A 27,226-nucleotide genomic window follows, 5' to 3' on the forward strand; every position below is an offset into this window, starting at 1 on the left:
ACCAGTCCCAGTGTTGCTGGATAGGTAGGTGTATATAAGTAGCAGAGCCCAAGTTAAGTTATTCTGCCCTTGCTAAATAGGAAATGACAAAAGTCTTGTTGTGAGCACATTGCACTTCATCTTAGGAGCTGCTGGCATCAAAACTGAATTTGTCATTCACTCCTAATGTAGTGAATTACCACATGGCTGTAAGTTTAAACATAAGAACAGAAGAAAAGCCCTTGTGGATCAGCCTGAAGGCCCAACTAGTCTTACAATTTGTTCACAGATATCTGCAGAAAAACCCACAAAGGACATAAGTACAACATAATAGCATTTCCCCCCACATTCCCTAGCAATCAATATTCCTTGGGTTTTAATGGGCCCATAGGTTTGAGGGTATTCTGTTTACCCAAGGAGCTTACTGACTACTTCTTTGGACCTGCCCAAGCAATAAATCTTCAGGATCAGTCTGCGCCTGACTCTGTGTTGCCATCTGCTTCCAGAGACTTGTGGGTCACCCCACTGTCTTTTGTTTTCCTGTTGAGGAGGGCTGTAGCACAGTTCCTAATACTCAGTCTTATAAATATTGGAAATGTGGCATCTTGTGGAAATGTGAAACATTTCCTCACTACAAGCTACTTCCAGTGAGACAATAGATTCTACAAGCAGAGAGATGGAGTAGCCATGGGAAGCCATCTGAGCCCTGATATAGCAAAGCTTTACGTGGAACACTTTGAAAAGCAAGCCCTGGAAAGAGCACCAAAAAAGCCCACAACATGGTTCTGATATGTGGGTGAAGATCTGACTTTGTTTTTAAACCATCTGAACAACATCCACCCGAACATCAAATTTATGATTGAAAAAGAAAAGTAAGGGACATTGCCATTCTTGGATGTCCTGGTCATCTGCATATCGAACCAGTGTTTGGGCCACACAGTATGCAGAAAACTTACACACATAGACAGATACCTGCACAAGAACTCCAACCATCACCCAGGACAAAAAAGAAGCAGAATAAAACACTGATAGACCAGGCAAAAAGGATCTGTGAACCCCACTTCCTGGAAGATGGATTGAAGCACCTAGACTGGGCTCTACAGGCTAATGGTTACTCCAGCTCAGACATCAGCAGTGCTGCCAGACCCAGAAAAACCCATAAGAGTAAAGACCCAAAAGGACCACCCAAAAGGAAGGTATTTTTTACCGTACATCACAGATAGAATAGGGAAACACAGCCTCCAAATGATCTACAAACCGACCAGTAAAATCCAGCAAATGCTGCACTCAGTGACGGACAGGAAAGACCTTCTCATGGCTGTAGGAGTTTACCACATACTATGCAGCTCCGGAGAAGTCTACCGTAGGGACCACCAATTTCAGTGCTCAAACATGAATCAAGGAACATGAGAGACACTGCAGACTGGGTCAGCCAGAAAAAGATCAGCAGTAGCAGAACACGTTATAAACAACCCTGTGCATAAAATGCTATTTGAAAACACTGAGATTCTGGACCATGCCGAGAATGCACAGGGAATGCACGGAAGCCACAGGGAAGCCATTGAAATCTACAAACACCTAGACAACTTCAATAGGAAAGAAGAAACCTTTAAAATAAACCAAGTTTGGCTACCTGAAAAATACCAAAATCAAAACTGAGCAAGTGCAAATGAAAACCACCCAGGGTCAGGGGTTTCCCAGCAGACAATGGATCACTAATTAAATAGACAACCTTAGGCCTTGCCATTCAGCAACATACCCACACACAGATTGACATGTAAATCATTTCCTCTCAAAAAAGGATCACACAGTATATATATATACCCCACTCACTTTCATGCCAGCATTCTCTGAAGATGCCAGCCACAGATACTGGCAAAACATCAGGAAGAAGCTCTTCCAGAACATGACCTCGTAGCCAGAAAAGCCCACAAAAAACTGTGGGATCTTTGTTTAATTTTTTTTCTTTATATCTGTGAAAACATTTACTCATAAACACAGAGAAATAATAGTAGCTAATCTGACTAAAATAATAATCACAAAGATAAGAGATTCATGGCTTGTCTGGAACCCTGAATGATGGCAACAGATTTAAAGTAACTTTTCCAGAATGTGAGTTGCTCATTCAGTGTGCCATAAATGATAAAAAGACATTTTAACCATTTTTACCAGCTCTACGAAGGTGTCACATCTTGCAAAATAATCTAGGATTGTCAGGCTATGGTGTGTGGAATCTTCTTGATCCCAAGAACCAGCAACTAGTATTGCTCAGTTCTGGGGAACTGCCCATCAGGGTGGACTTGGAATGGTAAGACACACTTCCTGAGCAGTGTGAGATTTCACTTTTATAATAAACTAAAGTATCATGAGAGAATATTGAAATGGGCTCAGGCTGGAAGGACTTGGTACCAGTACAAGAAGTCAATTGCTTTAGATCTTCAGGTGGTTGTTGAATGCTACAGTATGCAGGGGGCAAGACAGAATGCACTGGGACACTGCTGAGAGCCCTGAACCTGCCTTGCCTCCTGTACCTACCCTATCCTAAGGTTAGTTTAGAGAGAAGGGCCTGTGGAAGAGGGAAGACAGGGGTTTCATTGTAGTGCTCTTTTGACGTCTTTTGGGGTGAGTAGATGGGTAGTCATGAATATTTGATCTTAACCAGTGTATGAGTGCACACTTAAATAATACTTGCCTACATGTAGGGTTTGACTTGGTTGTCAAAACCTATTAGCTATATCCAATTGCTAGCCCCAACTATAACAGACCCACTGAATAAACTGCTGAATAAATTAGCACATATGTAAATTCCATTGATTTCAGGATTTAGCCCAAAGTATCGAAATCATTGTTATTTAATGGCTTTCACACTAGGCTCTGAAAAATTGAAATACAGCGCACGTGCACCATATGTGGGCTTGCCATATGCGGACTCAAGGTCATGCGGACGGCGAGCCCTGGCCCTCTTAATGGCATGCAGGAGCGTGCTGCCATTAAAATCAATGGGACTTGAGGTCCCACAGTATTTCCCTTATGGTGGGGGGGGGGGGTGGATCCAAAACGGACCCCCTGCATAAAACAAGGGTCCACTGTATATAATCAAGTCATAATATAAGTTATTAAGGATAAACTAATACATGTTTCTCTTGTTTGGCTTTAAAACATTTTGTTGTAAACAAAACAAAAAATAAGCAGCCACATAGCTTATAACTGAACTCCTTTTAACTACACCAGTTAAATGTGTGCTACAGCATATGTAGAGTGGAGGAGTTTCCCTTACAGAAAAATCTGTGGAGGCTGTGAGAAAGCTGTCTCATTTATTTATTGGAAGGAGCTTTATATTCTGTACTTTGACGATTCAAGATGCACATTAGGATTAAATGCTACTTTTAGAAAGCCTGCAGTGAAAATTAGGCATCTCTTCAGTCCCCTGTAGGAAAGCTTATCCAAGAGTGAACTAGTAAATGAAAAAATGGCCATGTGCCCAGACCTCTCCATGGCTCATTCAGAGGAACTCAGAGGTTGTCCTTGAAAGCATAATCCCCATGCAAAGTAAGTATTTTTGTTGTTTTAAAACAGTTAATTGTCCTTCATAATTGTGCAACATAAGGAAGTTAGTGAGAAAGTTCACTCATTACACCAGGGCAAATCCCAACAGAAGTACAGCTATTTTCTTTGGACTACATAAATGTGTGGACTTGGGGACCCTTCACTCACAGAAGACCACCACATCATCTAGTCTTACTCCTGCATGGCAAGCACTTAGTATCTCTTCTAGTTCTGTGTTAGTAATATTCATCCATTTGGATCTGGAGGACAACCCCTGTTCCACAAAGACATATGAAATTATAATACTGATTTGGACTGCTGAGAGTGAGCTACTGTGATGCTTTAGTCAGTGGTTTTGATAGAGAGAAGGCTTCTACAGGGATAGATTGGCAACCAGAAATTTTAGGGAGCCCAGGTCTGAGGTTTCAGTCTGAAGATGGGTACTCTTAAGAGAAGACTTATTAGAAAATTGAATGTTCTTTTTGAGGGCTTGGAACATTCAGACAAGGAACTATCTTGTCTCCAGTTGTCTTGTCTTCAGTTATTCTTCCAAAGAAGGCAAGATTTTCCAAAGATGCTAGAGCATTAGGATCTTACATATAGTACTTCCTTTGTATTCCTAACTACTACATCTTTGTAATCTAAAGGGGTGTGTTAAAGGCATCTGTTCCCTTAGGTCATTTGCTTTGCCTAATCTGGCCATAGCTAAATTAATTCTTTCTACCAGACTGATGCCTATCTTCAGTCTTCTCATTGGTTTGCAGACTTGCCAGGAAAAGACAATCAGAGGCTCTTGAATGGGGTTCCTAGTACTGATTGAAGCATGCAAAATGAACGCTGATGCATGACTAGTTTGACAAAACAAACAAACAAACAAACAAAAACCTTCCTGAAGTTTTGGATTAGAGTTCCCACAATCCCTTGTCCTTGGCCATGCAGACTGGGATTCCCAGGAGTTGGAAGTTCAAAAGATTTGGAAGATCAACGTTTTCCCAGCAATGTCATAAAATATTCCATTTGTATAGGAAGATTTTTTCAAATGTTGCTTGTGTTGCTAGGGACAAAGCTATTGTGATGCCAAGGTTATGGACTTTCTCAGGAGAAACTCGCTCTTAGTTTTCAAGAGAAATTTAGACATTTTTGCATATATCAGCAAGTGTTCCCTGAAACAGCTTTAGCTGTTAAGTTTTTTTCACTGACTCTAATGTGCTGAGCTTGATATAATGATAAATGTGTTGTTTCTGGATACTTGCTGTGTTTGATATTTTGTTTCAATTTTTGAACAAAAATATACACAGGGTTATGTATATATAAAAACAACAACAGCAATTAAGATCACAGGCTGAAATCCAAAGTATATTTAATGGGGAATCGGTTCTCTTGAAAACAGTGGGATGCCAGTGGTCTAGTTCAACAGTAGTTTTAGACCATGTTGTAGTTAGTGGTTCTCAACCTTTTGTCCTCCAGATGTTTGGCTTCAGCTCCTACAAGTCCAAAACATCTGGAAGACCAAAAATTGAAAACAGTTTGTGTAGAGCTTCTAACACTTGATCCTCAGAAGTGCCAGAGGCATCTGGGTGTTAAAGTCTTAACAACACCTGTGCATCAAGGACTGGGAAGCTATGGTTTAGTATTATAAGAAATATTGATTGCAGCATGTCTTGAGTTTACACTCATCCCCTTCTCTGAAATAGGCACAATGAGCAAATTGGAAGTTTCTGTTTCTGTTTAGATTTAACAGAGTTTAGCATTGCACCTGAACTCTAATCTATTGTGAATCATTATATATAAATATATTGGCAAAAATGAGCACATTTCATGAATCAAGTTTGAAGCTGGTTACTTTACTTTAAGCATAGTTGAGATTAACCAACAATTGCCTGTCATCAGGTCTTGCAATAAGCTGTGGTTAGTCTGACATGGAAGTAACAAGCTGTAAACATTTGAAATAATATCCATAGAAACATTTGAAGCCATATGTACAGCAGAATCTACATGATGACTCTGTCTAATACATTTATACATAATACACAATGAAGTGGGGTGCCACAGTGGTCTGGCACAGTGTTATTCTCCATCTTTATCAATGACTTAGATGAAAGAATAAAGGACATGCTTATCAAATTTGAAAATGCCAAATTAGGAGGAATAGCTAATAGGCCAGAGGACAGGATCACAACTCAAAATGACCTAAATAGATTAGGAAGCTGGGCCAAAGCTAACAAAATGAATTTCAACAGAGAGAAATATAAAGTACTGCACTTAGGGCAAAAAACTGAAATGCATAGATATAGGATGGGGAACACCTGGCTTAAGGAGACTACATGTGAAAGGGATCTAGGAGTCCTACTAGACCACAAGTTGAACATGAGTCAACAGTGTGAAGCAGCAACTAAAAAGGCAAATACGATTCTAGCCTGCAAAAATAGATGTATAGTGTATAGATCAAGGGAAGTAGTAGTGCCACTCTATTCTGCCTTGGTCACCTAGAATACTGTGTCCAGTTATGGGTACCACAATTCAAAAAGGATGTTGAGAAGCTGGAGCATGTCTAGGGGACGGCGACCAAAAAGGTGGAGGGTCTGGAAAACATGTCTTATGAGGAGAGACCTTGGGTGCTGGGTATGTTTAGCCTGAAGAAAAGAAGATTAAGAGGTGAAAGGAATGCCTTGTTTAAATATTTGAAGAGATGTCATATTGAGAATGGAGTAAGCTTGTTTTTTGCTGCTCCGGAGAATAGGACCCGGAACAGTGGATGCAAGCTACAGAAAAGTGATTCCACTTCAACATTAGGAGGACCTTCATGACAGTGAGAGCTGTTTGGGAGTGGAACACACTCCTTCAGAGTGTTGTGGAGTCTCCTTCCTTGGAGGTCTTTAAACAGAGGCTGGATGGCCATCTGTCAGGGATACTTTGATTGAGAATTCCTGCATGGCAGGCAGTTGGCCTGGATGGCCCTTGTGTCTCTTCCAACTCTATGATTCTATGATTTGTTGTCTTAATTATTCCCTTGAAAATAACACACAATGAACCAATTTGTTTATCTGAAACTGTGATTTTTCAATATTCTAGCTGCATTTATTAAATGAAATGTTAAGTTGACTTTTCTTCTTACTTTTTTTGACCCTGATTCTTCCATATATCCTAAAGGTACAATTACAAGACTTAAATGAAGTCTTGTCTGGAGATTTTCTGCCATTCTAGTAAGAATTTGAAGTGAGGGGACACAATCCTTGATTAAAGAAAATGTTGTTGGGGCACCTATCCACCCTAGTACTAAAAGATTTTGCTGCAAAACTTGGAAAAGTTATTTTTGAGGGACTACAGCTCAGAGTGGCCAAGTTGGCTAGGGGATTCTGGGAAATGTTGTCTAACTCCCTCATTTTTCCAAGCTCTGCTCTTCTGTCCCAGAGGAAGAGAATACTGCAATTTGCAAAAGAAAAAAAAAGTGGGGGGAGGCTGCAAATTACTCCCTAAAATTTCTGGTTGCCAATCTATCCCTGTAGAAGCCTTCTCTCTATCAAAGCCACTGCCCAAATTACTGAGACAGAAACAAAGTATAATGAATGCATCTGACTCTTCTTAGATCTGGTGAGGCTGCTCAGCCTCACTCCAGAAATGTTCCAGAGGGAAGGAAACACAGTGTGCACATTTCTCTCTCTAAACAATAAAAGCCAGAGAGAACAGAAAGGACTGAGGCAGATTGGTGCCAGAGGCATTTACAATGCCTGCCAATGAATGTGAAGTAATATACTACTTACAGATTATTTAAACTGGTGAACTTTGACCTGTACCACAGGGGAAAAGAATAAAACAAGCCTGCATTCTACAATAGGCTCCAGTAATTCCTTAGCCAAAAGCTCTTCTGAGAAACACTCAGTCTGAGTATCTTAACTGGATAGCCACATGGGAGTCCTTTCTCTGGCCCAATACATACTGGCTCCAAAGGATGCCCTCGTCATGTGCAAGGGACGCCCCGCCCACACGCCCCTCACCCCTTGCACGTGACGAGGTCATCCTTGCTGTGCGGTGCTGAGTAGATGGCACGTGCAGTGATGACATCGCTGCTGCGCGGCATCCAAATGGAGCCACACAGCAGAAATGTGCTTGCGCTGCTGCAAGCTATTTTCAGCAGCACAAAAAAGAGCCGCTTTTTAGTGGTCTTTCTTTTTGGTAGCAGCGCTGCACAATTTGGTTGCTGCAGCACTGCTGCGCAGCAACAAGAGGCGACTTCCAGCCGCCTCTTCCTGGTGCTCTGTACTGCACCTCTGTTTACTTTTATCTTACCTCTGGTATTCCCAGTTGCATGATCCATGTGGACACTCCAAGGCCACTATTAGATGTTTGGAGCAGAACTTGGAAGTTTATTTATTTATTTAGGTATTTATATCCTGCCCTTCAGCCCTAATGGCTCCCAGGGCGGCTTACATTTATTATTTTTAACCAGACAGTTCCCTGCCCACAGGCTTACAATCTAAAAGACATGACACAAAAGGAGAAGGGAATGGTGAGGGGGGGAGGGGATCAGGTCCAGCATTCTTCTCTCCCTCTGAGGCCTGGACCAAGGCAGATGGACCGGAGGGAGGGCTCTGCTTCTTCCAGACAGGCCTGTTGGACCTAGCCTGCCTCTCTCTCCCTCAAGATGGTGGCTGAAGGGAGGGCTAGTCTTCTTCTAGGAAGGCAGTTGGAGCTCGCCTGCCTCTCTCTCTCCTTCAAGATGGTGGCTGAAGGGAGGAAGTTAGAATTATATCCATGAAAGCTAGTTATCTGCTGTAATAGTTAAATTTTTAGTAACGTTTAATAAAGTCTCAAAATATTTTTGTTTACTTATTCAAGGCTTTCCTGACCTTGTTCATTTCACATGAGCATATTGTTTAGTTATAAATAAAAGCTTTGGTGAAACATGTTGAACTTCTCTTCTCTTTTGTAGTGTAGGAACCATGTTATCTGTGCCTCTGGTATCAAATTTTCTGTTAGACAGTATTTCATTAACATAGTATATCTGTACTGCAACTATAGTGATAATTGTAGGTTCACCCCCTTCAGAGCTGTAACTTAATTCCTTTTTACAATAAAATAACTCCAGGTCACTGTAGTACACTGTAGCAGCTGCCTTTGAAAAGTGTTTGGAAACTTAGCTGATTGAAAGAGCTGCAGCTAGACTGTTGACAATGGCTAGTAACAGTGCACAAAATTCCTTAGTTACAACAGTTCTGCTGGCCATCAGCCTTTTTGTAGGCACAATTTAAACTGTTGAATGTGGCCTAAACTCACATCCAGGTGCAGGGGCATTTTGGGGGAGGGGAGGCGGACTACACTGAGTGACACTTCAGAGTGGCGGGTCTGCCTTCTGGCGCCTTTCCATGGGCAGACTGGAGCACTCAGAGAGTGAAGTTCCTGAGAAGGACCTGGCCTACCCACCTGGAAGTGACAAGGTGCCTTTCACTGGTAGAGATGCTGTTCACAAGCCACAGCAAATTCCTGGAGGGCGCTCCCACCAGTGAAAGGCACCTGGCAGGGGCATCACTAGGGGGCCACACCAGATGAAACCCTAAGGGGGTGACACCACTGCTCCCCAAACATTTCCCTTTTGATGGAAGGGGGGGATGTGGCATTAGCCTGTGTCCCTTTAAAATGCTGAACAGATGGTGTGAGTGTTGAGAAGGCTCAATGGGAGGAGAAAGGAGAGGCTCCAGGTTTTTAAAAATGTTCACATCTTACCAAATTTTCACTTTAACCACATGTAAATATATTTAGGCTGTAAATATGATATTATAATTTAAAGGTACAATTTTAATTTTGCTAAATGTTTATATCACATCTATTGCTGTTAAATGGGAATTATAATTTATGAATAATATTAATACAAAAAACATAGCTAAGAATTCTATGGTGTCATATGGGAGGAGGTCAGTGGGGAGGTTTGGCATCATGAGTTATCATAGAGGGTGACACCAACCCTAGTGATGTCACTGGAGCCTGGACTCCTTCAGGACTTGTGAACAATGCCGGTAGACCAAAGCATCCCAGGACATGGATGGTCCCTTTGGTCCACCAGCTCTCAACAGCAAGTAGATCTGAGCCTTTCTGTTCCATAGCAGCCTGATCTACTCCGTGGGCACCATTGGCCAGGCATCTCTAAGTCTGGGGGAGTAACAGCATGAGTTACTGCACTGGGGTGAGACCAACCTAGTGAATGCCTAGGTTATTTGAAGGATCATGCTCTTCCACAAGTTGTGAGATCTTTACAGCACTCACCACTCTAACAGGGATATCTACTGGGACATGAGAGAGGGCCTTCATGGAGACTTCATCCAAGTGCTGAAACACACACACCCCTTCTTAGAGAGACTTGACTAGCCCCCTTGATGGTGTTTTGTTTTGACAGGCCTTTGGGAGCAGATTGTTTATGGGGAAAGAGTTTTAATAATGTGCAGTATTGTCTCTATTCCTTGCTTTTTTAATGGGTGCTGCATGATTCTCTATGTTTTTAAATTGCTGTTAATTGATACATGATACTTTAATTGTATTTTTACTTGGTTTGTTTTTTAGTCATGACAGATTTTATCTGTATCTGTTTTAGTTTTTCTACACTGGTTTGAGTCCAAGGGCTGGAGAAAAGGGGGTAGTGGTGTGGTGATAGTGATACTCCCCCACTTCTCCACCACCTCTTCCTCCTCCTTGCTCTCTCTTGTTCAACCAGTTATGTCTGGCATGTTATGTTTTGATTATTTTTCAGTTTGAACCTTAAATTCCCATAGGTTTTTACATCACCATTTCCAACTTTTTTTAGGCCCAACTATTCTTTGTGGATGGCAAATCATACTTTTTGAATAAATTCCTATGTGTCATTGCAGACCCTTTATCATGTCATTTATTACATTGTTTGTGCAGTCTTGCTGCATGAACTAGTTACAGATGGGTTATAGATGTGACAATACTGGAGAACTTCAGTATTGGAGAACTGAAGACAAGGGGGCAGGGGGGATTATAAAATACTGAGACCTGTAAATTGAGATTCAGAATCTGTAAGAAAAGAAAACAACTGTGACTTCAGTAGTGACACGTGCTCTGGGAGCAATTCTAAATGAACTGATGAAATATCTTAATGAAATCTCCATAGATAGGTTTATGCGATACATTCAAGTCACCTGTCAATCTTTTGCAATCCCTTGAATTTCATAAGGTTTTCTTAGGCAAAGAATACTCAGAGGTGATTTTTGCCAGTTCCTCCCTCTGAAATACCACCCACAGACCTGGTATTTATTAGCAGGCTCCCATCCAAGTACTAACCAGAGCTGCCTTGTTTAGGTTCCATTATCATGCAGGACCTGGAGCCTTTCAGATATTTAAGCCCTTATAGATAGGTTCAGAATACCACCAATACAAACAGCAACTCTACTTGAACTCTCTCACATTATCCAACATTATCCGCCTTGATTCCTAGATTCTTGCAAATCATTCATGGTCCAGTCAGTCACACCTGATAGATTGTGAAACCAATATATTAATATAAATATTGTTTGCAAAGGTATGGGTCAAGTATACTTAAGAGAATACTTGCATTTTAAAAATGACCACATTCACTCTTCCTTTTGCATTTAGATAATTTAGGAAGTTTTAGGAAAAACCTGGCACTATTTTAAAAAGAGAAACGGGGGAAAAGATTGGAAGCTTCAGAAGACACATTGGCTGGCAGTCATCCAAGCTAGGGAAAGCTGTTGTGTATGATACTGTAGGCAAAATGCCCAACTCCCCACTGGATTTCTGGCTGAAGGGCTGTACTAGGGGCTGGTGCCAAGCTGGGCAACAAGGAAGAAAAAGAGACAGGCCTTGCTTGCCAGCATGAAGCCTGAAGCAAGGAGCAAGATGAAAGCATTAGCACAATTAATGACAGAACAATGGATGATCTGGAGTGTGCCTAACACTACGAAATGGGTGATTTCAACTGTACTCTAATGACTCTGTAACAGTTTTCATTGTATAAAGGTACTTTGCAGGCCTCACTTCATGTGTCATTTCAATAATCTTATGAGTTCGGTTAGGCTTAGAAGAAGAGGCAGTGTATTTCTGTGGTAGTCACCCAGTGAGAACCTGTTCAAACATTTGAAAGAGAGGGGGAAAGAAAAAGTGCAAGTGAATCAACTTCTATTTTCTCAGCTTCTTCTGTGACATCCAAAAATGACCGAGCCACAGAACTTATTGGAAGCCTTACCTGCATCACACTAGCTGCCTTTTCCCTACCACAGGCTATGAATGAGCTCTTACATGTTTATGATTAATGTCAAGTGAAATGACATTATGCTTGGTAAAGTTAGAGGCAGTAAGAAAAGAGGAAAAGACTATATAGCAGGTGAAGAAGAGGTACAGTATTAATACAAGGATTCCCAGTTGGGGTAATATCTGGTTAGGGTTTTGGGAATCACCACCACCATCTCCCATGGAGAAGATGGCAAAATGCTAACAGGGGACAGAGAAAAGGCAGAATTACTCAACACCTTCTTTGTCTCAGAGTTCTCAGAAAAGGAAAAGGGTGCTCAATGTGAGGATAATGGAGCAGAGGACAGAAAGGGGGAATTTCAGCACAGAATAAGTGAAGAGATAGTAGAGGAATACCTTGTTAATTGAAATGAATTTAAGTCTCTAGAATCAGATGAATTACATCCAAGGGCATTAAAAGAACTGGCAAAAGTAATATCGGAGCCATTGGCAATCATATTTGAAAACTCCTGGAGAACAGGAGAAATCCCAGCAGACTGGAGGAGGGCAAACATTGTCCCCATCTTCAAAAAGGGGAAAAAAGAGGATCCCAACAATTATCGTCCAATTAGTCTTACCTCAATACCAGGAAAGATTCTAGAGCAGAAAGATTAAACAGAGAGACTGTGAACATCTAGAAGACAATTCCATAATGACAAAAAGTCAACATGGGTTTCAGAGAAAGAAGTCATGCCAGACAAACTTTATCTCTTTCTTTGATAAAATTACCAGCCTGTTAGATGGAGGGAATGCTGTGGATATAGTATATCTTGATTTCAGTAAGGCCTTTGACAAAGTTCCCCATGACATTCTTGCAAACAAGCTTGTAAAATGTGGGCTAGACAAGGCAACTGTTACATGGATTTGTAATTGGTTGACTGGCCGAACCCAAAGGGTGCTCAACAATGGCTCTTTTTGATCCTGGAGAGAAGTGACCAGTGGGGTCCCACAAGGCTCTGTCCTGGGCCCAGTGCTATTCAACTTCTTTATCAATGACCGGGATGACAGAATTGGGAGCACACTTATCAAATTTGCAGATGACACCAAATTAGGAGGAATAGCTAATACTCCAGAGGACAGGATCAAAATTCAAAATGACGTGAATAGACTAGAAAGTTGGGCCAAAACTAACAAAATGAAATTCAACACGGAGAAATGTAAGGTACTGCACTTAGGGCAGAAAAATGAAATGCACAGATATAGGACAGGGGACACCTGGCTGAATGAAACTACGTGTGAAAGGGATCTAGGAGTACAAGTAGACCACAAGTTGAACATGAGTCAACAGTGCGATGCGGCAGCTGAAAAGGCCAATGCAATTTTAGGCTGCATCAATAAAGGTATAGTGTCTAGATCAAGAGAAGTAATAGTGCCACTGTATTCTGCTTTGGTCGGGCCCCACCAGGAATATTGTGTCCAGTTCTGGGCACCACAATTCAAAAAGGACATTGAGATACTGGAATGTGTCCAAAGGAGCGCGACTAAAATGGTGAAGGGTCTGGAAACCATGTCCTATGAGGAATGACTTAGGGAGCTGAGAATGTTTAGCCTGGAAAAAAGAAGGTTAAGAGGTGATATGATAGCCCTGTTTAAATATTTGAAGGGATGTCATATTGAGGAGGGAGCAAGCTTTCTTTTCTGTAGCTCCAGAGAACAGGACCCGGAGCAATGGATGCAAGCTGCAGGAAAAGAGATTCCAGCTCAACATTAGGAGGAACTTCCGGACAGTAAGGGCTGTTTGACAATGGAACACACTCCCTCAGAGTGTAGTGGAATCTCCTTCTTTGGAGGTCTGAATGGCCATCTGTCGGGGATGCTTTGATTTGGATTTCCTGCATGGCAGGGGGTTGGACTGGATGGCCCTTGTGGTCTCTTCCAACTCTACGATTCTATGATTCTATGATTTGGGGAATGGCAGTGTGCTATAATAATGGTTTGAGTGTTGAGCTATGATTCGGGAGACCAGGGTTCAAATCCCAATTCAGTCACGGAAAGCCATTGGTTTACACTGGGCAGGTCACAGTCTCCCAGCCTCAGAGGGAGCAATGCTGTCTCCACAAATCTTGCCAAGAAAACCCCATAATAGGTTCGCCTTAGAGCTTTGTAAGTTGGAAATGACTTGAAGGCACACAACAGCCACAACAGATTAATCCATAGAACTTTGTATCTAAGTTTTGTAATGGGATGCATGAATGTCTTCCTAGTAAATTCCCCCAGTCCTTAAATTGAGGTGGATACATTTTAGAGTAGGGAATGGGCAACTGTGGGAGACTGGTGGATGCTTTAGCCCCCAGAAGACCTTGGAAGGCCCCAATCCACACACACACACCCCCCCACATCTCCCTTTAAAAAATCACATAATTGCTCCCAAATGCCCCCAAACACTCTATAGGAGTAGTAGGGAGCATCTTCACCACAATTTTTCCCCTCCTTGGGCTGTTTAGACCAGGGGATGCGGCCCGTGGAGGCATTTCGGCCGGCCCCTGGCTGCCGCCGCCGCTGCCACCGCCGCCGATTGCGGCTTTTCGCAGCTCCGGGCGCCGCCATTTTTTCCCTCAAAATGGCGGTGAGGTCGCCGGCAAACAGGGGGAGGCCTTCAGCTCTGGCGGCCCCCGCCGCCTTTTTTGCTTGGCCTCTGACGGGGCCTGGGGCCCCATCAGGGGCCAGCAAAGAGGGGGAGGCCTCCAGCGCTGGCGGCCCCCAGCGACTCTTTCCTGGCCTCTGACAGGGCCTGGGGCCCCGTTAGGGGCGGGCAAAGATGAGGAGTCCTGGCCCCCGGGGGGTGGAAGCTCCGCCCCTGGCATGCAGCTCCGCCCCTGGAGGGTGGAAGCTCCACCCCCTGGCTTCGGCCCTCCAGTTGTCTGAGGGACAGCAACCCGGCCCCCAGCTCAAAAAGGTTGCCTATCCCTGATCTAGAGTGATCGAGAGGTAATTGATGGGTTTCCCCTGTTAATGAAATGGGACACTCTAACCATGCTTAGGGGACACAGCAGGTACAGATAGAAGGTGGTGTCATGTGCTAAGTATCACCAAAGCCACTTTTTTCCAAGTCTAATCATGGTTTAAAAGCCATGTGTAGTAATCTCCTCAGTGGTGCTCAATGGCTCTTCTGCTTTTAAGCTGAAAAATAGTTTACTCTTGAGTACTAAATAGCCTCAGTTTGTGAACCCCCCAAAAATTGGAAAGTTCTGAGGAAGCTACAAATGAGGCCAGTGAAATGAGAGACAGCGGCAAACAAACTCCAGGAAGAGCAGCACAATATGGGTGAAATGAGCACCGAGCTGTGAGTTGGAAAAGGTCAGTCTTTTACTGTCATTCATGTTTTCAGTTTTGTGACTGTTTCTGTTTCATTCTGCCATACAAATGTGTACATTGCTTTTTTAAAAAGTATGCTTCTCTCTACATTGTAATTACTTTCAAATATTTGATTGCAGCCTCACATATGTACTCTGTCACTAGAAATATTTCACATTTTCCCCATATATAAGGATAATAACAGCCCTGGCATCCTGTTCATGTTTTATGCACCTGCATATTCCCTTATGCGTGAGACTGAACTGAACTTTGGGAGCTGACATGTGAAGTCTGTATTCAGGCTGAAGGCTACGAAAGCAGAGTTATGCATTGTGGTGCATTACCAGTCACGAACTGTGCATTGTGACACATTCTGCATTGTACATTCTGCATCAATGTAGGGCTAGATCTCAGGTGCAAAATGTCACTACTGGAGTAGTTGTGATATTGGGAGTCATATGGTGTCAACATCTCCCCCTCTTCCCCTGTCTCCCTCCCCCTCACTATTCCCAAGTAGCCTTGTCACCTTTATTTATTTATGTATTTATTTGTTTATTTTCTATTTATTTTCTTTTCCTTAAATTACATTACGGTAGGAGAGGTCCAGAATTTAATCAAAAAGTTAATATAAAAATAAATTAAAATTAAATCAAAAATCCAAAAGGCATGCTGGTTAGGGCTTAAGGCAGAGAGGAGGGGGTCAAGGGGTGTCAGGAAGAGAGCGTGATGACAGCAGCAGCAGCCCTAGTCATGCAATTGAAAACACATAAAATCAAAGAGGGGAAGAAACCACAAGGGCCAACTAGTCCAATCCCCTGCCTTGCAGGAATAGACAATCAAAGCATCCCTGGCAGATGGCCATCCAGCCTCTGTTTAAAAACCTTTAAAGAAGGAGACCCCACCACTTTCCAAGGAAGTGTGTTCCACTGTTGAACAGCTCTTATTGTCAAGAAGTTCTTCCTAATATTGAGGTAAAATCACTTTTCCTGGAGTTTGCATCCATTGCTCTGGGACCTATCCTATGGAGCTGCAGAAAATAAAATTGCTCCATCTTCAGACATGTGATATTGACTGCTCTGAATCTGGTATCTTTCAATTTTTAAAACTAATATGATTGCTGTGAGAATAGGGCTCATGTGGCAATGTCCTGAGTCAGTCTAAAGAAAGTTCAGTTGAATTGCTCAGGCTCCAGATAAAGGGAACCAATTCCAAACAAACAAAAAATAAATGATGGTGCTGCCTGATAACCATATATTGGACTGCTTGGGCAAAATATTTTGATGCTTGACAAAGAGTTTTGAAATGTAGCTTTTCCTCAGCCGGCATAGTCATTTCCCGTGTTGACTTGGGGATTTGGGAAGTTGTAGGTTCCTAAAAGTAATGCTGAAGCTCTGTTTCTAGCCATAGGTCAGATCACATCCTCTCTCATGTCAGTAGTGGGGGGACAGACAGACAAACAGACAGACAGACATCCCAGGGTCTAATGTGCCCAATGCATGAGTGGTCCCAGATATCACTTGGGATGAATTAATAGTTGTTATGGTAGACATTAAGTCATCAGCCAGTCAGTTTACTTCTGCCCGCATCTTCAGGGTATACAAATGGTAAAGTAGCCATTATAATAGTTACATTTATCTGTGTTACTATAGCAACGAAATCTAAATGGAGCTGGGTAATTTTATGTGCCAGGTACTGAGCAAATTGTTCACAGTGGGATGTCAAGTGTGCAAAAGACCCCTGACCACTCAAAACAGCTCTGCTGGACAGTTCTCTGTAAATGCAATCTGATGGAGTCAGACTTTTGTTTTGTTTTATTTTGTTTTGTTTTTTGCTGCCTATTAAATTACCATATAGGTAATCTAGTCCATGTTCAGTCTGACTAATTCTGGGTTTCTCCACCTATGTTTTAGCCATCTGGTGTGTTTCATTGTCACTAGAGTCTCTATGTTTTAGTAATCCCAGGCAGTAATCTATAGATAGTTTCTCCAGCCCAGGATCACCACTATCCCATCCAGCACAAAAAACAAGGTCCATAGTATGCCCAGGAGCAAGAGTGGGGCCAGGCACCACTTGGGACAGATTTATGTTATGGTAGTAGGCATGAAGTCCAGAGTCTCTCCCAACAGAAATGTGGCTGCCTGCAAAGGAATAATTTGGTGATACGAGGCTCAACCCTGCAGAGGTCAAGTTCCTATCCCTCAGCCAAGGCAGATGACACAGTGGGGGTGGGGGGGGGGTTCCTGTTTCTGCTGAGATTTTATCAGGTCCTTAGTTTTGTAGAGAGGCACTTACTATTGTGGTTTAAGATTCCCCACTGGAAAAGTATAGGTAGCAGCTGGATCCTTTCTTCTACTTGTTCCAGTTGTTGTTGCTCTGGTCCTTCTTCTCCTGAAAGCTGTACCCCCCAAAGATCAGAGCTTAGTTATGAGTTTCATGGCCTGGACACTCTTTTCTAATCTAATCGTTAGGTCAATAGGAGGAATTTCAGTATCAGAGTGCTGCCTTGAATTTTTTTTTAACTGAGTGCTGGTCACCTTCACTACAGCAGGCTGCTTTAGGCTGACAGGTGTAGATTCTCCAGAGGATGTACCTGGCCACCTCTTTGTCCTCTCAAAGTTTTAAAAATCACAACTGGTACCTGGGCACAGTAGGAGGGACCAGTTGTATGGAAAAATACATACATGAGCTGCCTTAGTATTCCCTACCTCACAAATGACCAAATATGGTACTGTGCTACATATTAGTACTCTCTGGCTTTTTCTTTACTGTTAATTTTTCCAGTTCTAGCATCACCTTCCTCATCCTACACCAAGTCACAGTACAATTTCCTTCCTTAATCTGAAATGCACATGGGTTATTCCTGGAACAAATCACAATAGAATTGTCTCTTCTTTGACTCTGATACTTGATTCTCCATGCCTGCTTGTCTCTAGAACTTCTAAAATTGCTCATTGGTTTCACTTCTGTGTTAATTGAAATTGACGAGAACAACACTCTTTGTGAGAACAATTCCTATTTAGGTAATTTAGCAAAGGCCCAACTATCATAATTAGTTTTTCCAGTGGGGGGACACTAGAATTGTCATTGCATTGGGGGTCACTAGGATTGTCACCCAACACGAAAAAGTTTGGGAAGCGTTGTTGTATATGAAGACATCAGGACCAAAATGCCTTGAAAAGAAAAGCAGTTATGCCTTTTACCTACAGCCCTATCCATTAGAATTGGGTTTCTCCAATTAATCAACTAAATCAGTTAAAGCAATTGAAGATGCAAACCCTAATTACTTTTTTCCTACTTTTTTATTTTTAAGACATATATTATCATACATAACAAACACAGAATCATAAGCAATAAACATACGAGAAATATATATACAAACAACAAAATAATACATATATTTTGATATTTCAGACTTCGTAGTGCCTATTTTAAAATTTCCTAGATTTGTCTTATTATCTTTACCTAAGGAAGGAAAGGAAAGGAAACCCTAATTACAAGCATGCCTTCCTTGCTTGAAATGAGGAAGCAATGTTTTCATGCCTTTCAAGTTCTGTAGCAGTGATTAAAAAAAAACCACCCCAAACTTCATAAGAGTTGTGCTGTACTGTTCATGTGAGTTTGATTAAAAGAGCAAAAATAAGCCAGGTGTTACTCTGAAACTGTATAATTAGCCCTTTGTGCCAACTACTGTATTTCTTTCTTTTTCTCCTTTCTTTCTTTTCCTTATTCCCCCCCCCCCCCTTTCCCAATCCCTGGCCACATCATTTAGATCTGCCTCTCTGCCTCCTCCTCTTTCTAGCTAATTATCATTCAGACTGAGAAAAAAATGTTACCCTGTGCATCCATTTACCTTTTTGATGTTCACATAAGAGAACTCTTGAATTTCAAAGAGCTGGTGGGTATTTGAGAGAAAAGTGTGGAATCTGCTGTGTAATCAACGCTCATTTATGGTTATTCTTGGTGTGATCTCTCTCTTCCCCTCTCCTACATAATTAATCACTTTCCAATGCTGGAGAGTTAACATTTCTATGAGCTCCCCCCTCCCTTGTCCTCCACTTGATTTCAGTATCTGTTACCTCTGACCCTTTGCCCACTTCAGGTTAGTCCTCCCTCACACCAGTAATGTTGCCATAGAGAAATTAAATTTCAAGAATGACCCTGGTCCGAGATTGAGAATCATTTGTCAGTACCAGTAGATAGGAAGCAATAATAAAATCTCTTAAAGACACAGCACATGATCCACCACAACCTCCTTCTGAGCGAATAGGATCTTTTTTGCAGCTCGCAATTACTTTACTTCGGAATAAATTAACATTATGTTCAGCTCAAAGTTTCTCTGAATGTTTCTTTCAAGTACTCACAAAATCCTCAGAGCTGCAGAATCAAATATGCTGTGGTCTGGCATATCAAACCAGGGATATTTCCACTACATAGCACTATAACTCTATAACTGCTGCTATTTTATACTTTTATCATTGTTTTCCACAAGTCACCAGTTTGGTTAACAACAAATAAGTTTGAAAGATGAGCAGTGACATAATAGCATAAAAATGAACAGAAACCCATATGAAAATGCAAATCCAACATTAAAACCATTCAAAATAATTTCAAGCTGACAAAGATATGTCTTAATCTCAATGCATTAAAATTCCATTCAGAATACATGTACATATTCTATCATTTGCTCCTGAAAACTTTTTCTTTTTCTGTCAAGGAAGAAGACAAAAGTAGTAGGAAAACATGGAATAGGTACAAATGGAAAACAATGATACCTTGGGTCCTTGCACTCTGTACAGTTATAGCACAATGATTCTACTTTAACTGTCATGGCAACATGCTGTGGAATTGTGGAATTTAAAATTTAGGGAGCAATATTATATTTTTCAGCCAGAATGTTCTATTGACTCACCAAAATAAAAAATCCTATGATTCCATAGGCTGGAGCCATGCCAGTTAAAGTGGAATCACAATGCAATGTTTTCTTTAATGTGAAAGGGGCCATGGACCACCTGTAAAATTCTATGCATGGGACAAGGCAATGAGACAGTAAAAGCCTCATCTGGACATATCAAAAGTGAAGGAGGCTGCTACTGTGCAGGAAAAAAAGAAGTAAAAGAGTAGTATAAATGGAAAGCTGGAGCAGAATTTGAAAGAATTCTGCATAGAATATTTGAGAGAACTGTCCTAACTGCACTGAGCTAAAACAAGTGGAACACATATGTAATTTATCCCACAGTGGGGCATAGTGTCCATGAGTGATTCCAGAAGGTTGAAGAGAGCAGGGTTATGCAGTATGTGCAGAAGCAATAACCAGCACAAGTTAAAAGAAGAGCTGGTGTCTATGAACCTCTCTCTCAATACACTCTCCCTATCCACACTGAGAAAGCTAGCAAAACTTGGAGCATGAGGAAAATGCAGTGCAAAATGTAGGAAGGTGAAAGGTTAAGGGCACCTTCACACAGGTCTGCATTTGCCTTCACACTGGCTGTCATATCTCCAGTGCTGATTTGTTTGGTTTTCCATCCCTAAAAAGCAAAAGCTGTTTCCCAGAAACCTGGTTTGTTTAAATGCTTCAACGGGGGCTGATTTGTTGTTGTTGTTGTGTGCCTTCAAGTTACTTCCAACTAATCGTGCCCCTAAAGTAAACCTATGATGGGGTTTTCTTAGCAAGATTTGTTCAGAGGAGGTTTGCCACTGCCTTACTCTGAGGCTGAGAGAGTGTGACTTGCCCAAGTTTACCCAGTGGGTTTAATGGCTGAGAAGAGATTGGATGCTCATCTCCACCATTAAAGTCCAACACTCAAACCACTGTGCCACAATGGCTCTCTCAATGGATCAATGTATTTTTAATTGTCCTACCCCAGTTACATGTACAAAATATATTGATCAGTGGCATGCTTACAATCCCATGTGCTGTTCCAGTGGCTCTAGAATGTATTCAGAGATCCCATAAGCAGATGTTCCCCTCTTGTACAATGTAGGGGGAGCATGCAGAACATTCCCTAGGACGGGGCTAGCAGCTGCTCTCACAAGGAACCATGTGCATAAGGGGACCCCGAGGAGCTTTCAATTCCATCACCTGTTTCCAAGACCGAAGTAGAATCAATGGACTTTCCTCTCTCCCCAGTCGTTATGATGGATGATATGCAGCCAATGTCAGCTGGGATCTTTTGCTCTTTATGGAGTTGTACATGAGATACAAGTTTGGCACAGCATTTGTATATATTTAAAATGTCTGTGCAGATGTTTGGGTTGGGTTTTGAGTAGCACAGTTTTGAAACTGGCAAGGCTACAGCCATAATGTTGAATCTTCCACTACATTGTTTGTGTAGGGGCATAGTGTGCAGTTTAGTTTTACATTTTGTTCACTTTCCACAAGAAAAACAAAGTAAACAGGTGTTGTTGTTTTTCTTAGAAAGCTGTACCGTTTTCTGTGAGTGTCGGTTTCAACTGCAAAGCTGTGTCATTTCTCAAACTCTTGTGTAGTTCTCAAAAAGTGTGCAGCTTATGTTGTGCTGGGAACAAAAATTAAAAAGTGCCATTTTTCTTCCCATGTAAGTTTCCCAAGGGGTTGGGAACTCCAAATCCTGCCACATCCAGGAAATTGATGAATTTCTGTTCCATCCCTAGTTCTAATAGTAATAGATTTCCAATGCCTTATCAAGCTTGGCCTTTAGTTGCTATCAAATCCATCCTGTTTTTTAATTGTACAGTCATTGCATCAACACCCAGGAAAAAGGTTCTCATTTCTAATTTAATTCTGTTGCCTCATTAACATTTTATTTCTTTTCTTCTTCCACTTTTGCCCCTCTCTTTTTTATTTTTGTTTCCAGGCAATCAGTGCCTGCTAAATATTCTACCAAGCATGATATTGCTCTCCCATCTCCCTGTTCTGACATACATGGCAGCAGTAATTTGCTGAACTCAGCTTCTGGATTTGGCATTTTTAAAAAAGCCTTCAGAAACAACAAACCTATTAATAATAATAATTAAAAGAGAACTTGACAAGTGAGAACAACAGTTCTAAATTTCATTCTCTGAGTATGTGTGAGGGTGAGAAAGAGGGAAAAAAATACATTGCTTGCCTTTTAATAGACTACTCACACTTGGAGCACCACGCTGAACAAACCTGTTGAAAACACTAACATCCTGTATCACTGATGGATTTTTGTATTTGTTAAATGGCCAACACAGCTACCCCTGAATGTATCCTGTTAGTGAGTTACAATAATACAAATCCAACTTACAATATCATAACATACTTTTCTGGTGGATTTCAGAGCCTGGAATTCTTTACTGACTGTAGAATAACCAGCCCCACCCAAACCCACCCTTTAAGTGAAGCATTCCTTCCCAGAATGGCATGATCAGTGGAAATGTGTCCAGCTATTTTCTTGTACCTGGACATGCAGCAAACACAACTGCAAGGACATCCCAATAACCCCTGGAAATCATATGGATGTCTGTTGCTTCGTGCCCACCTCATGGAAAATACAGCTGGACACCTCTCCAACAATATCCCCATTCCTCATTGAGGTGGAAATGGTCATGTAGTAGTGGGGGGCAGATGCATTGTTTAAAAGGGATTGGAAGCGTATTACCAAGAGGTATCAGTATTGTTTCCTGATCTCAGCCTGTGTCTTTTTAAAGGCCAAAAGAAAGAGGTTCTGTAATGTCTGTAAGACATTACAGGTGAAAGAGGGGCAACTCACCTTCTATTGACGATGCATGTGTTTGCATGGTGGTGGGAGTGAGACCTCCTCAGTTTTCCTACATATTATATTTTAAAACTGTAAACACAGTAGTAACCAACTCATCTGTAATAACTAATTACTGTTTTAAAATAACTTTCCAAACTTTGATTTCAACCCATTAGAAAAAGATTTCTAATGTAGAAAATCATTTTTTCTCTCAGGAATCAGTTGGGAGACTGTCTAGCAATGTGAAATCAAAGGCTAGCAAAGGCCTAGAAAGTTTTATATTAAACAGGCCTGCAAAAATTGAAGGTCATAGAAACTTTTTTTAAAAAAATGTATGCTGGTTTTATAGAAATTTGGCATTATAAATCAAAAATTATTTCAGATTTGCTCCATCATGTTGTTTTTCCCACAACTTGCTTTGACATTTCTATGTAATGTTGTAACATGTGATTGAATGAAATGAACCTATAAAGAGTAAGGAAGGTGTTCAGTCTTCTAACAGACTTTCAAAACATTCTGATTCACTGATATGAAATACAAAAATCGGTTTCAAAAAAGAAATAACCCCCCCCCCCAGATCTCTCTTTTAGAATCATCCATCCAAGTAAGAGTAGAAACACTTCAACACATGACCTCTAACCTTCCCAAACAACCTATCCTGAATGGCACCATGGCTAAAAGTATAGAAAACTGTTGTCCAGTGGAATCAATAGCACACTTCCTCTATCTGCCTCTTAGCAAGGGTTGTGATGAATGCAATGTCTATTCCAACAGCAGTCTTCAGGCCAGATAGTTCTGGATCTAAAAACTCAATCCAGGAGTTCTTGGAGGCAGTGGATGACATTTCCCCTGATTTTTCCATTCATGACATATTGGATTCGATGTAGACATTAAAAACTTTAATGCAAACCTATTCTCCTGTGATGGAAAGCTATTGATTTTCATCATGCAGTCTTGTCACAAATGTGTTTGATTTATGCAATTCATGTATTATTATCTTTTCTCCAACACACACACACACACATTGTTACTTCGGTAAGCAAAATGTTTTTTCCTGGTTTTATTTTACTCTTGAAACTGTCATGTATTTTGTCTTGTGGTTGGTTCTTTAGTGTCCTGAACCGAACTCCTGTGCATCTGGTCCATGAAATCATATTGGTGGATGACTTCAGTGATGATCGTAAGTGACTCCCTTGAGCTTGAAAGTGGGGCGGAGTGGTAAAATGATGTGTGGGAGGGTTTTTTTCCTCTCTCTCTTGCTCTCTCTCTCTCCCTCTCTCTCTCTCTCTGTGTGTGTGTGTACTGACTTTTTTGTGATACTCAAAATTGATCTTGCAAAGGATTGGCAGTGTGTTGCACAGCATTATAGGCAGAGAGAATTTGTGATGGCCTCCACTGGAGGAGAGGCCAGTGTAATGAGTCATGGTGCTCTATGCCAAGACAGACAACATTGGGGATGGAGTTGGCTGGCTCATAGGTTCCTGCCCCCCATTCCTCTCTCTCTTTGACTAGATGTTGTCAACTCACCCTCCTACCTCTGATACACTGTCAGCTCTGCTGGTTACTCAAGGGCTGGGAAGGATTTTCACTCTGTCCACAGGATTTTACCTGCACCACACTGTTGATTGTGACAATTGGCTTGCAGTAGTGTCTTGAAGAGATAGGTAGTGGAGTGAGAGAAGTAGGAATTCAGCAAACACTTATACAGTCAGCTCTTATACACGGATTTTTAATACATGGATTTAAGCATACACGGTTTGAAAATGTTCCAAAAAAGTATAAATTTACCTTGATGTTCCATTTTTTATTAGGGACACCATTTTGCTATGTCATTATACTTAATGGGACTTGAGCATACACGGATTTTGTTATACACGGGGGATCTTGGAACCAAACCCCAGCGTAAAACCGGGGTCCCTCAAGGAGCCATTCTGTCTCCCATGCTATTTAACATTTACATGAAACCGCTGGGAGAGATCATCCGGAGACATGGGGCGCGGGGTTATCAGTACGCTGATGACACCCAAATTATTTTCTCTATGTCTCCGACTGATGCAGTGACCGGGGATGGCGTCTCTCCTCTCGTGGCCTGTCTAGAGTCAGTAATGGGCTGGATGAGGGAAAACCGACTCAAACTTAATCCAGAGAAAACGGAGGTACTGGTGATAGGTTCCCCTGGTCCAGGAATGGTGGTGGTTCCACCTGTCCTGAACGGGGTCACGCTCCCCGTGAAGGACTCCGTGCGCAGTCTGGGGGTGCTTCTTGACTCGTCCCTTCACCTGACTGCTCAGGTGAATGCGACGGTCAGGAGTACCTGTTATCAGCTTCGGCTGATTCGCCAGCTGCGCCCATACCTGGCCCAGAGGGACCTTGAAACTATCGTACATGCTCTGGTAACTTCGAGACTGGATTTCTGCAATGTACTCTACATGGGGCAACCCTTATACCAAACTCAGAAGCTGCAAATGGTGCAGAACATGGCAGCGCGGCTGGTCACTGGTGTCCCCAGGACCAGCCATATAACACCTGTGCTTAAAGATCTCCATTGGCTGCCCGTCCGCTTCCGAGCTCAATATAAGGCGTTGGTTATTACCTATAAAGCCCTAAATGGCTTGGGCCCAGGTTTCCTGAAGGACCGCCTCTCCCCGTACATTCCGCCTCGCACCCTCAGAACATCTGGGCAGCAACTCCTGAAGGTGCCTGGGGCCAGGTTGGCTGTTACTGCCAGAAGATCCTTTTCCACAGCTGCCCCAGCCCTTTGGAATACGCTGCCCATCGAGCTCCGCTCATCTACCACCCTGGCCCAATTCAGGAAGGGTCTTAAAACCTTCCTATTTAATCAGGCATTCCCCGACTTAATATCCTATGGGCCTCCCTCCTCTCTCGTGGCCGTGAGGTTGGGCTAAGGGGCTTTTTATTGTTTTTAAGGATTGTTATTATGTTTATGGTTTTGGCTGTTTTTAACCTTGTATGATGTTTGCACTTTGGTGCTCTTGTAAGCCGCCCTGATTGTTTGGAAGGGCGGGGTATAAATAAAAATTTTATTTATTTTTTATTTTATAACAAGGATCCACTGTAGTACCCATTTGGTGAAGGGAAGGGCTGTGGAACTTCCTCTTTAGGTCATACAACTAGAGGAGTAGAGAAGGAGACTTCCCTTGGGGCTGATCTGAGGACTGAGCCCTCACTTTAAGTTATTCTTTTTTTATTAAAAATAATCTTTATTACAAACATATTCACATACACTTATTTACATAGTTTGATATCATATAGGGGAGGATTACAAAGCTGCATTTCTATATTCTGTTAACCCTCCATACTTTCCCTTTACAATTCTTAATATAAACCTTACCCCCCATTACCCTCCCACTGTATCTGTTTTCGGGTTCTTTTCACAGCAATTTATTACTTTTATTCCTCTATTTCTGCTCTTTAATCAAAACACACTCATTTCACATTAAAAAAAAAGAAAACTTCTCAATTTTTATATCACAGCCTATGCAATGAGGGGGGAAAAAGAAGGAAAAGAGATATGAAGAACAAATAGAAGAAAAAGAAAAAGAAAAGAGAATAGTAAACAAATAAATAATTTTATTCATTAATATTTATAACTGTTAAATTGTTGTTCGTTTACCTACAAATTTAGTACCTGCTTTCCTGCTAAGAGTGGGAAGGAGATCAAGCTACAATAATTCCTTCAAAGTTGTTAGCCTCCCGATTACCCAAGCTGTTATTACCCAAAGTGTCAACATAAGAAGCAGTGCTTTTTACCTGATAAGAGAAACATAGATAATATTAAAAAGGAAAAATGACCACTTAAAGAATATAAATTTCCATGCTAAACTCTACAATCTCACTATCTTCTTAGATCTTATATCTATACCTTATCAGACCAGTGATTTTCACAATATTTTAACAAGGGTTTCCACATGTTTTCAGTTATCTTCTCATAGTTGTTATTTCTTAATGCCATTGTCAATTTGTCCATTTCAATCACATCTAGCGCTTTTTCCAGCCATTCATCAACATCAATTTCCCTGGGTCTTTTCCAGTTTTTGGCTACTACAATTCTTGCCGATGTAATTAAATGCAGACTTAGTTTTTTCTCCTTTCTTAATTCTTTCTGTTCTAGCATATTCAGTAAAATAACCTCAGATTCTAAATTTACATTAATTTTGTATATCTCCATTATTATCTTATTTATTTTTATCCAAAATATTTTAATATAGGGGCACGTCCACCACATATGGAAAAAAGAGCCATAATGTTCATTGCATCTCCAACAGGTCCCGGATTTATCTTTTTTTCATTTTTGATAGGCGGGTTATAGACCGCCGCTTTGAGGTGGTCTGCTGCCGCCGCCGCCGCTTGCTCCGTAAGGGAGCCGTCGCAGCCACACCGCAGGGCTCCCTTACGGAGCAAAAAAGAAGCTCCAAAATGGAGCTTCT

The 27,226-nt window shown here is 41.6% G+C and overlaps 1 protein-coding gene across 2 annotated transcripts in view; it reads left to right on the plus strand.

Moving 5' to 3' along the window:
* LOC149310684 (polypeptide N-acetylgalactosaminyltransferase 14-like) overlaps window positions 1-27,226 on the plus strand; it is a 332,296-nt gene that overhangs the window by 231,333 nt on the left and 73,737 nt on the right. For both annotated transcript variants that reach the window (XM_089529534.1, XM_089529535.1), the window contains one exon: window positions 23,891-23,958. In XM_089529534.1, the coding sequence (XP_089385660.1) occupies window positions 23,891-23,958 (68 nt within the window). The remainder of the gene's footprint in view (window positions 1-23,890; window positions 23,959-27,226) is intronic.

Source organism: Sceloporus occidentalis, unplaced genomic scaffold (assembly GCF_023333645.1).
Source record: "Sceloporus occidentalis isolate IW3139 unplaced genomic scaffold, rSceOcc1.0.p SCAF_6, whole genome shotgun sequence".
Taxonomy (NCBI): Eukaryota; Metazoa; Chordata; class Lepidosauria; order Squamata; family Phrynosomatidae; genus Sceloporus; species Sceloporus occidentalis.